This window comes from Chiloscyllium plagiosum, chromosome 10, assembly GCF_004010195.1.
Source record: "Chiloscyllium plagiosum isolate BGI_BamShark_2017 chromosome 10, ASM401019v2, whole genome shotgun sequence".
NCBI classification, from domain to species: domain Eukaryota; kingdom Metazoa; phylum Chordata; class Chondrichthyes; order Orectolobiformes; family Hemiscylliidae; genus Chiloscyllium; species Chiloscyllium plagiosum.
In genome coordinates, this window is record NC_057719.1 from 83,198,501 (window position 1) to 83,210,363 (window position 11,863).

Genomic DNA, 11,863 nt, shown 5'->3' on the forward strand with positions numbered 1-11,863 from the left:
GGGACTGGCAGGCAGGATGAAGAGAGATTGGTCAAAATGGGCCTGTGTTCACTAGAGTTTCAAATAACAAGAGGGGCTTGCATTGACACTGACAAAATAGTTAAAGAGATAAGACAGGGGACTTGGGGGAATGGAAAACCAAGGGTTATGCTTTGAAAGTGATGGGGTGCCATTTTGGGACAGAGTATGGTGGGGGGGTGGGGGGATCTGATAGAAACATTTAAAATTATGAAGGGAATAGCTAAGTTAGAAGCAGGGAGGATGTTTCCACTGGTGGGTGAAACTAGAACGAGGGGGCCCAGCCTCAAAATATGGGGGAGCGGATTTAGGACTGAGCCGAGAAGGAACGTCTTCACCCAGAGGGTTGTGGATCTGGAATTCCCTGCCCAGTGAAGGTGTTGAGGCTGCCTCGTTGGATGTATTTAAGGCAAAGATAGATAGATTTTTCAACGGTAAAGGAATTAAGGGTTATGGTGAGAGGGAAGGTTAGTGGAGCGGAGTTTATGAAAAAGATCAGCCACGATCTTATTGAATGGGGGAGCAGGATCAAGGGGTCAGATGGCCTACTCCTGCTCCTAGTTCTTATGTCCTTAGATGAGGTGAAATTTATTTATTTATTAAGAAGGTGGTGTACCTTTGGAATCCAGAGGTTCAGTGGAAGCTAAGTCTTTCAAGTCTATTTAAAGTAGATTAGATTAGATTCTGTACAGTGTGGAAACAGGCCCTTCGGCCCAACAAGTCCACACCGACCCTCCGAAGAGTAACCCACCCAGACCCGTTTCCCTCTGACTAATGCACCTAACACTCTGGGCAATTTAGTATGGCCAATTCACCTAACCTGCACATCTTTGGACTGTGGGAGGAAACCCATGCAGACACAGGGAGAATGTGCAAACTCCACACAGACAGTCACCCGAGGCTGGAATCGAACCCAGGTCCCTGGTGCAGTGCTAACCACTGAGCCACCATGCCGCCCATACATAGATACAGTCAGATTTCTGATTTCCAATGGATATTAAAGGGTTATGGAGATAGTACGGGTAAAAGGCATTGAAGTGTTCAATCTTTAAATGATAGAGCAGGCTTGATGGGCTGATTGGCCTAATCTTCTTCCTGCTAAGGTAAGCACTGTTAATATTTGAGTCACAGAACTTCCTTTTCAATTCAGACGTATGGTAGACACAGCTCCTAAACTTGTGGCCTCCACCATCTTCAGAATCACGAGTAGCAGGCTCATTGGAATACTACCACCTCCAAATCTCACTACACATCACACACCATCGTGACTTCCAACGATACCGCTGCTCCCTCACTGTGACTGGGTTAAAATCCTGGAGCTCCCTCCTGGGACGCCCTGTGTATGTACCTAACATACCGCCCAGTGAAAAACTGAGCTATCAGAGACAGCCTACAATCTTTGTCAATAATGTCAATGGAGGAAAGGCCACTTTTAAATAAAAACCTCAAGATTTTTGAAGGTTTTCAAATGGTTTAGATTAGATTAGATTCCCTACAATGTGGAAACAGGCCAACCAGTCCACACCGACCAATTTAGGAGTAACCCACCCAGACCCATTTCCCTCTGACTAATGCACCTAACACTATGGGCAATTTAGCCTGGCCAATTCACCCTGACCTGCACATCTTTTGGACTGTGGGAGGAAACTGGAGCACCCAGAGGGAACACACGCAGACATGGGGAGAACATGCAAACTCCACACATACAGTCACCCAAGGCCAGAATCAAACCTGGGACCCTGGTGCTGTGAGGCAGCAGTGCTAACCACTGAGCCACCGTGCCGCCCCGATTTATGAGATGTGGTTCTGAACGTAAACTGTTTTGTTGAGGCACCTGGTTGTCCAACTGTTGCTCCAGCCTCTGAATCACATCATCCTTTTCCTGCAGCGTATTGGTCAGCTCTTGGTACTTCTTGAATAAGCTGTTCTCTGATTCGCTGGTCTGGATGTTGGCTGCTTTCAGTTTCTCCTGCATTGCCTGCACCTGAACAGACAGCAAAGATTAAAACCCATTTCTACCGGCAACGTCCCAAAGGCACCATACCAACACAAGTCATTCTGATTGGACAAACAGTGTCAGGCAGAGTTAGGGATGGAAAGGTTGTGCTTTGAATTTACAGCCATTTATGAAACTCTGTCCGTGGCCTCTAATACAGTGCAACGGACCAAACAGTGGTGCAGCTTATTGTTGTTAGTAGCTTCTCTTCCCAAGCAATGGCTAGCCTTCTGCTAGCGCCATTTGGCTGAGGAGAGAGGGTGGTTGGGTTAGGATTTACAGGCCTGGCCAACTCTTTCCCTTGTCTGTAAGATGCCAGCCCTGGTTTAGCATGTCATTTCCGCAGAGCTCCCCGTGCTGTCCAGCCCATAACAAAATGTCTATTCTGCCGAGTTCCCTTCCATCACAGAGTCAAACAGAGTGGAAACAGACCCTTTGATCCAACTAGTCCACACCATGTTCCCAAACTAAACTAGTGCTTGGCCCACGTTCCTCCAAACTCTTCCTATTCATGTACCTATCCAAATGTCTCTTAAATGTTGTAACTGTACCACATCCCACCACTTCCTCTGGCAGTTCATTCCACACAATAACTATAGTCTGTGTAAAACAACGTTGCCCCTAGTGTCCTTTTTAAATCTTTCCCCTCTTAACTTAGAAATATGCCCCCTAGTTTTGAACTGCCCCACCCTAGGGAATGAACTCTTGCTATTCATTTTATCTATGCCCCTCGTGATTTTACAAAACTCAGTAAGGTCACCCTTCAACCTCCTACACTCCAGTGAAAAAAGTCCCAATCTTTCCAGTCTATTTTTATAACTCAAACCCTCCAATCCCAGCAACATCTTTTCCGAACCCTCTCCAGTTTAATAATATCCTTCCTATAACAGGGTGACCAGAACTGGACACAGTACTCTTGAAAAGGCCTCACCAATGTCCTGTACAATCTCAACACGATGTCCCAACTCCTATTCTCAACGGTCTGAGCAATAAAGACCAGCATGCTAAACACCTTCTTAACCACCCCGTCTGCCTGTGAGGAGACAGTGAGGACTGCAGACGCTGGAGATCAGAGTCGAGAGATTGGTGCTGGAAAAGCACAGCAGGCCAGGCAGCATCAGAGGGGCAGGAGAACCGACGTTTCGGGCATAAGCCCTTTATCTACCTGCGACACAAATTTCAAAGAATTATGTACCTCTGGTCTCTGGGTCCTACCACACTAAAAAGGACAGAAGGGGCAACTTTTGTTTTTAAACACAGACAGCAGTTTGTGTGTGGATCGAACTGCCAGAGAAAGTGATGGGTGCGGGTACAGTTACAGCTTTTAAAAGATATTTGGCTAAGTCAGTGAATAGGAAAGGTCTGGGGGAATATGGACCAAGCACAGGCAAGTGGGACCACCTTAGTTTGAGAATATGGTCGGCACGGACTAGTTGGACCGAAGGGTCTGTTTCCATGCTGTATGACTCTGTGACTCTACCCAGGGCCCTGCCATTAATTGTAAAAGTCCCGTCCTTCTTTGTTTTACAAACCGTGTCTAGTGGGAAGTGATATCTGCTCATCCCAGTGACCGAATCACCTTCAACATAAAGACCAAAGGGGAAGGCCAAAGGAAGGGCAAGGGTTAACTACCTCTCGGTTCTGTTGGAGACATAGACAGACACTGAGAATTTACAGCAAGGGAAACAGGCCATTGTGGTTAAAGAGCTCTGTGTCAGGCCTATCCTTTATACCCTCTTCCAGCTACTTGACGCGATCCTTCCAGTCTGAGTTTGCTCTTGTATTTATACAGCTCCCCCTTAAAAGCATCCAATTACTCGCCTCAATTACCTCCGTTTGAGCCTCTTATAAACTACTCTTTGGATAAAGGTTCCTATTCTCTGTAGGAATTATTAGCGAAACCCATGTGAAAATGTTTCTTTTATCCCAATCCAACCCCCCACCTCCCCTTCAAGACCCATGAGAGGTCACGAGTCAAACGTCTTTCTCTTTCAGACAAAAGGGACCTCAGTCAGTTCCTCATCAGTTATCGGGCAAGAATGGGACTGAAGGAAACAGCTCGGGACATGACCACCCAAGACTTTGTTTGAAGTCTGCTCTTAAACGTCGGCTAAACAAAGCGGGCGCTGGGTTGTAACCTGAAGCGACCCATTTCTCCGCGCAAGGTCACAGCCCAACGTAGCCCCCACACAAACAAAATCAAAACAGGACGGGCTAAATCTGTTTTCTCAGACAGCGACAGATCAAGGCCCTGGCTCGTGTTGACACAACACAACCTCGGAAACCAATGCTTGACAAAAGAGACGGTTATTGACACTCAGTCACAGAGTGTGAGAAAGCTAGCCCATGCTGCCCCCTCCCCCTCCCACCCCATCCCCCGGCCCGTAACCTTCCATCTTGACATGCACACAGTCTTAATAATGGGCCTTGGCTTCCTAATAATTCAGCTAAGTGCCAACCTTGACAAAACGGAGAGGCCCTAATCGCCTGGCTTCTTTCGACAGTCTGTCCATCTGGGCTAATGATGGGCCTGAAACCTTTTGAAGTACACCTTAAAAAGCCCGAAGCTGAAGCCTCAGTGGCTGCGTGTTTTTTAACCCTTCCCCTGCCTGGTCTGCCATCAGACACCTCCTGGAGATAGCGGGGGTGAGGAAACATACAGTAGCTTGGATGCTCCGCCAATCGCAGTTCACTCGTCGCTCCTCTCTGTTCCCGTTTAGTGTGAGTACCGAGCTCCACATTTCTCGCCTGGGAATTCCCAATCAGGCTCTGTGAGAAAAGCAGGGAATAGCTCGAAATTCCCCAGGAGGGCAGGATCGTCAAGGGAAGTCGAGTCCCTAACCCTGGTGCAGCACAGCCGGGCACTCTGGGAGCTACTTGCGGAAGTATTCAAAGAAAGTGTGGGGGTTAGGGTGCAGGCTAGTCAAGGGTTTAGGGGTGCCACGTGGGTGTTGGGACAGGGAGATAGGCTCCCAGGTAAATGACGGAGCGCTTATGGCAGATGGAGGGAGCTATGGTGCATGCAGGGTCTGGGGGTAATTGTTGGGTCTTGTGTGTTGGTTTTTGGGGTTGTGCTCAGACAGGGGGAGGCACTGTCAGGGATTTGGGAAACCTGAGAGGTTGTGGGGTGGGGGGGTGGGTCTACCTGTAACTAAGGAATGTAACTAGGTACTCCATACCTAAGATGGTGCCATGTGTTGGTGATATTATTACACTGTAATTAATCTAATAACTGAAGAAGCTGTGCCTAGGTACCTTTGTATCCAAGTAGTGACTTATCCAACTTTTCATTGTACTCATTAAAGTAGGTAACAATAAATTTAATTCAATTCAATTCAACCTACAGCACCATGGACTGCAGTGGTTCAAGAAGGCAGCTCACCACCACCTTCTCAAGGGGCAACTAGGGACGGGCAATAAATGCTGGTCTTTCAACTTGTGTTTGAATGGTGCCTTTAATATGTAAAAACATCCCAAGATACATAAGAGAGCGATTCTCAAAGATGACCAATTGGTCTGAAAAAAAAACGGGCAGAATTTCTTTCCCTTGCCCTCCCACAAATTGCCAGGGGATGGTATTCCCACGTAGCTTCTGCCCTTGTCCTTCCAAGCAGAAGTTGTCGTGGGTGCTGTCTGAGGAGCTTTGGTAAATTTCTGCCGTGCATCTTGTAGATGGTACACACTGCTGCTCCTGAGCATTGCTGGCGGAGCGTGTTGGTGTTTGTGGATGTGGTGCCACAAAGCGGGCTGCTTTGTCCTGGATGGTGTTAAGCTTCTTGAGTGTTGGTGGAGCTGCACCCATCCAGGCAAGTGGGGAATAAGAATCAGATGAATTCAATATTAAAGGCTTTCAGGTGGGAAGCTACAATGAGAGTACTGGGATTATTGAGTAGCAAATTTCAAATTCTCCACGATGGAGAATGGAGAGGAAAGGGCAGTCCCTTCTCATTCAAAACAATAATTTCTACCAAGGGTCTCCGTTTCTCTCCTGACGCCAGGGCTGTTCCCATCTACGCTCACTGAAGTGAGTCAGTGAAGGATAAAGCTGTGGACCCAAATCGTCGAAGGTTTAATCATTCATCCGTTGCTGGGGGAGTTGTGGGAACCTGTAGTGCACAAACGCCTCACTGGGCCAACTCACCTCGGTAACCACAGAGGGCGGTGCGGAACTTACACACAGCCCGACCGTCAATCCCCCACTCAGACTCGCTCCGACGCCATCGCTGACAACACCGTCAGCGGCAACACCAACACGAACAGCAAAAAACTTGTACGGATATGCAGCAAAGGAACGGCCCACGACCTTTCCCAGGAATGCTGTCAGCCAAACGCTGACACTGAAAACTCAGTTGCGGGGCTGGAGGGGTTCTCACAGTGAGGAGTTGAAACCGGAGGATGAGAATCTTAAACCGGCTGGAGAAGGTGGCAGAGGGGATATAGTGCCAGTCAGGATCCGTGTAACATCTTGGTGTCATTAAGGAACAGAAGGGGACCGGACTGCTCATTAAGTCCATGCTAACGTCTGCGGGGGCAAAAAACAGTTGGTCCCACTCTCCAGCTTTCTCCCTTGTGGAGTTTGTTGAGTACGGGTTCCCTTGGTAACAGGCAAATGGCCAGCCCAGCTGGAACTCATCACCTGAGCCCTTCATAAAGTAGATCCAGATGGTGGGGGTGGGAGGGGGGGAGCTCACCCCTGCTGATCGTCTGCCCCTTTTCCGTGGTTACGTTTGTGCCCGGGTGTCTTTGGAGAAGGAGCAGGCCGTGCCCATCAATGCTTTTGATGCCTTTCGAGAGAGGTAGGCGCGGGATGGGGGGGGTACAGTGCTTTATCTCCTCCTCAGCTCCATTTTGATTTAATCTCTATCTCCCTCCCACCAACCGATTGCTTGCATTGCCCATAATGACCTTTGCCTTTAAATTTCTAATTGGCTACATGGGTGTTTTACTGGTAGCGCTGGTTAGTAGTTTAAAAAAGTTAAAAAAAAAGCATGGTGATTTGGTGGTGGGAAAGCCACAGTGCGTGATTACACTTCCTGATTCAATAAAAATAAAGTAGTAGACCCAGAAGGACTCTTGTGGTGTAGTGGTAGTGTCCCCACCTCTAAGCCAGGAGGCTGGGGTACAAGTCCCACCGGCTCCAGAAATGTGTGCAATAAGGTTGATTCAAAATAAAGCAGACGCAGAAGGGATCTTGTGATGCAACGGTAGTGTTCTTGCCTCGGAACCAGGAGGCCTGGGTTCAAGTCCCACCACCTGCTCCCGCGATGTGTAATAACATCTCTGAATAGGTTGATTCAAAAATATCTTTTAATAAAAAAAAAGACCCAGGTCATTCAGAGGGAGCACATCATAACCATCAATGCTCATGACGCCTATATTCAGCACTGAGGGGGAGACTGTACTTATTTTCTCCCACTGACTCCATTTTGGTTTAATCCCTTCCCTGTCTCCCTCACCCTCCCTCAGTTTGATGGTTTGCATCACCCTTAATGGACTTTGTCTGCAAATGTTTCATTGGCTATACGGGTGTTTTACTGGTAGTAATTAATAGTTAAAAACAACAAAAAAAAAGGTCACAGGGATTTGGTGGTGAGAAAGCCTGTGTGATAACACTTCTGGATATAGAAAATTGGAAACAGAAAGAGGAAAACCAGACCTGAGTCTGCAGCACTGTCTGCGCCGAGCTGCGACTAGCCTACGTACTTCACGAGTAGTGGCTCTATTTTGGTGTTCTGCGATAAAACATTTTGCTTTCCAGTTGGTTTTCCTGAGTTAGTAAAGTGCAGAATGTTGCCGAAAAGAAATACTCATCAGCTGAGTTAAAAATTGGAGAGTTAAGAAAGGAGTTATACTTCATTGGGGTTGAGTATCCATAAAGGATACTGATGGGAAAAAGGCAGAAATTTTCTTTATGCTGTTTATGATAAAACATTTCCAATATATGCAACTTTGTTTTTGTGTATAGTACACTTTTGTTAAAAGCACATTGGCAGCCTCTTGTAAATGTGTTCAGTGAATGATCACCACGATAACCAAAGTTCAAAAATAAAACTTATGATCTATCAAGCCAGGTTTTACGTCAGAATCTGTCTTACACAGTATTACCATCAGCTGGGATCAGTCATGCAATAAAATTATGGCTAATATGATTGATCCACATCCCTATCTGCCTGAGTAGCCTGTCTTCTCCTTGTTTACCCATAATTCATCCAGTGCCCTGTGTATCTGAAACATAATTAGATTAGATTACTTACAATGTGGAAACTGGCCCTTCAGCCCAACAAGTCCACACCGACCCTCCGAAGAGCAACCCACCCAGACCCATTCCCCTACATTTACCCTTTCACCTCACACTACGGTCAATTTAGCATGGCCAATTCACCTAACCTGCACATTTTTGGACTGTGGGAGGAAACCGGAGCACCTGGAGGAAACCCACGCAGACACGGAGAATGTGCAAACTCCACACAGACAGTTGCCTGAGGCAGGAATTGAACCAGTGTCTCTGGCGCTGTGAGGCAGCAGTGCTAACCACTGAGCCACCATGCCGCCCTAATGCTTTATGCTTTATTCAATTCCCCTTGCAAGCAACAATTCCATTCTTCTGGCTTCCCTAATTACTTGTTGTATCTGCAAACTAAAAATTTGTGATTCATGTACAAGGACACCCAGATACCTCTGCACCTTAGGGCTCTGCAATCTCACACCATTCAGACATTTTAAAATAGTTTTAATTCGAGTTGCCAAAATGGACAACTTCACATTTTACCACAAGGTAGTAGATATTTGCTCACTCACTTATCTATATCCTTCATGCAGCCTCCTCATGTCCCCTTCACAGCTTACTTTTCTATCCACCTGACCTCATCAGAAAATAGAGCTACCATATCATCAGTTCCCTCATATAACCTTCAATTCGAGAAATTATTTTTAAAAACTGATCCCTGTGGCATTGTTACATCTTGCCAGCCAGAAAATGACCCATCTCTACTATTCTATTTCCCACTTATTAGACAATCATCTATCCACGCCAATATATTACCCCAAGCCCATGAGGTCTTACTTTCCATAATTACCTTCCATGTTGCACCTCATTAATGGCTTCAGCAAATTTAAGTACAGTAGATCTACCAGATCCCCTTTCTCTACAGTACATGACCTTAAAGAACTCCAGAAAACTAGTTAAATATGATTTCCCTTTCACGTATTAACTCTTCCTGATTACCTTAAACTCTTGTAAGTGCACTGCTATAATAATGGGCTCGCACATCTTCCTTCGGACAGATGTTAAGCTAACTGACTTTGTTTAAAAAGAGCGGGAGACAGAAAGGAGGAGCTAAACTGACTACTTTCCAATCTGATGGTGATTTCCCTGAACCTTGGGAATTTTCTAAAATGTAAACCAATGCAGCAACTGTCCCACCAGCCACGTCTTTAGCGAGCCTAGATAAAGTTCATTGGGATCTGAGGACTTGTCAGCTTACAGCTCCAAGGTGGTCAGTGACTGGACCACAATTACAACTTTTTTTTTTAAAAACGTTCCTCCCTCCCTTCCATTTCCTGATTTACCACCCATTTCTGGGATGTTATTTCTTTCTGCTACAGTGAAAACTGTTGTAATATATCCATTCAACTCATCTGCCATTTCCTTATTTCCTATTAGCTCTATAGACTCACGACATGACCAAAACTCACTTTGTGAACTCTTCTCTCTTGTAGATATCTACAGAAACTCTTATTGTTTTAACATGACTAACTAGTTTCTTTTCCCCTCATATTCCAATTTTCCCTTCTTGTTCATTTTTTAAACATTCTTTGCTTTTTTAAAAATAACATTCTGAGCTACCATTCATCTTTGTGTAATTATATAGTTTGATACTATCTTTAACTTTTCACATTAACCATGGCAGGTGGATCCTCCCCTTCGAATTAAAGTCCTTCTGTGGGTGGTGTCCATGTTGTATATTCTGAAATAGCCCATGAAACGTGTGCCACAGCATCTCTGGTGACCCCATCCCATGCTCGAATTTTTCACTTCACTTCAGCGAGCCCTGGTTTCATGCTTTCACAACTGCCCAGATTTTAAAATACTAGTCTCGGACCCACTCTTCTGTCCCTCAAAAGTTTAATTATATTATCATCGTTGCTCCCTAAGTGGGCACACTATGCGGGCAGCATGGTGGCTCAGTGGTTAGCACTGCTGCCTCACAGCGCCAGGGACCCGGGTTCAATTCCCACCTCGGGCAACTGTCTGTGTGAAGTTTGTACGTTCTCCCCCTGTCTGTGTGTGTTTCCTCCGGGTGCTCCAGTTTCCTCCCACGGTCCGAAGATGTGCAGTGTAGATGAATTGGCCATGCTAAATTGCCCACTGTGTTATGTGCATTAGTCAGGGGTAAATGTAGGAGAATGGGTCTGGGTACATTGCTCTTCGGAGGGTCGGTGTGGACTTGTTGGGCCAAAGGGCCCGTTTCCACATTGTAGGGAATCTAATCTAATCTATCCTCTATGCAGTGGTACAGACGCATTGGGGTGGGGGTGGGGGTGGGGGGGTCATAGAATCCCTACAGTATGGAAGCAGGCCATTTGGCCCATTGAGTCCATACTGATCCGTCGGTGCACCCCACCCAGACCTAATCCCCACCCTAACCCTGTAACAATGCATTTCCCATGGTAAACCCACCTAGCCTGCATCCCTGAACACTATGGGCAATTTAGCATGGCCAATCCACCTAACCTGCTCATCTTTGGTCAGTGGGAGGAAACCGGAGCACTCAGAGGAAACCTACGCAGACACGGGGAGAATGTGCAAACTCCACACAGACAGTTGCTCAAGGCTCTGAATTGAATCTGAGTCCATGGCACTGCGGGGCAGCAGTGCTAATAGTGAGCTAACGTGCTAATCTGCCCTAATACGTGAATAACAAACTTAGTGTGCAGGAACAGCAAATGATGAAGGAGGCAAATAGAATGTTGGCTTTATTATAAGGAGAGTGCGTTGAAAGGTGCAGGTGTTTTGTTGCAGTTGCTCAGGTCCTTTCTGAGACCACATCTTGAGCACTACATACAGTTTTGTTCTCCCTATTTCACAAATGACGCAACTGCCCTAGAAGCAGGTCATAGAAAAGCTCACTTCTCTCATTTCTGTGATCTATAATGTTAAGGGTTTAGATGGAGAGGAATTTGTTAAGTGTGTACAAGACAATTTTCTGATTCAGTATGTAGATGTACTTACTGGAGAAGGTGCAAAACTTGACCTACTCTTGGGAAATAAGGCAGGGCAGATGACTGAGGTGTCAGTGGGGGAGCACTTTGGGGCCAGCGACTATAATTCTATTCGTTTTAAAATAGTGTTGGTAAAGGATAGTACGGATCTAAAAGTTAAAGTTCTAAATTGGAGACAGGCCAATTTTGACGGTATTAGGCAAGAACTTTCAAAAGCTGATTGGGGGCAGATGTTCGCAGGTAAAGGGACGGCTGGAAAATGGGAAGCCTTTAGAATTGAAATAACGAGAATCCAGAGAAAGTATATTCCTGTCAGGGTGAAGGGAAAGGCTGGTAAGTGTTGGGGAATACTGGATGACTATAGAAATTGAGGTTTTGTTTATGAAAAAGAAGGAAGCATATGTCAGGTATAGACAGGATAGATCGAGTGAATCCTTAGAAGAGTATAAAGAAAGTAGGAGTATACTTAAGAGGAAAATCAGGAGGGCAAAAAGGGGACATGAGATAGCTTTGGCAAATAGAAGAAGCGTGGTAAGGACAAGCCAGGAAACTATAGACAGGTGAGCCTGACCTCGGTGGTGGGCAAGTTGTTGGAGGGAGTCCTGAGGGATAGGATGTACATGTATT

General features: G+C 46.1%; 1 protein-coding gene across 3 annotated transcripts in view; it reads right to left on the reverse strand.

Annotated features, from left to right (window-relative positions):
* Window positions 1-11,863, reverse strand: part of plekhh1 (pleckstrin homology domain containing, family H (with MyTH4 domain) member 1) — a 123,928-nt gene that overhangs the window by 87,196 nt on the left and 24,869 nt on the right. For all 3 annotated transcript variants that reach the window (XM_043698223.1, XM_043698222.1, XM_043698224.1), the window contains exon 3: window positions 1,853-2,002. In XM_043698223.1, the coding sequence (XP_043554158.1) occupies window positions 1,853-2,002 (150 nt within the window). The remainder of the gene's footprint in view (window positions 1-1,852; window positions 2,003-11,863) is intronic.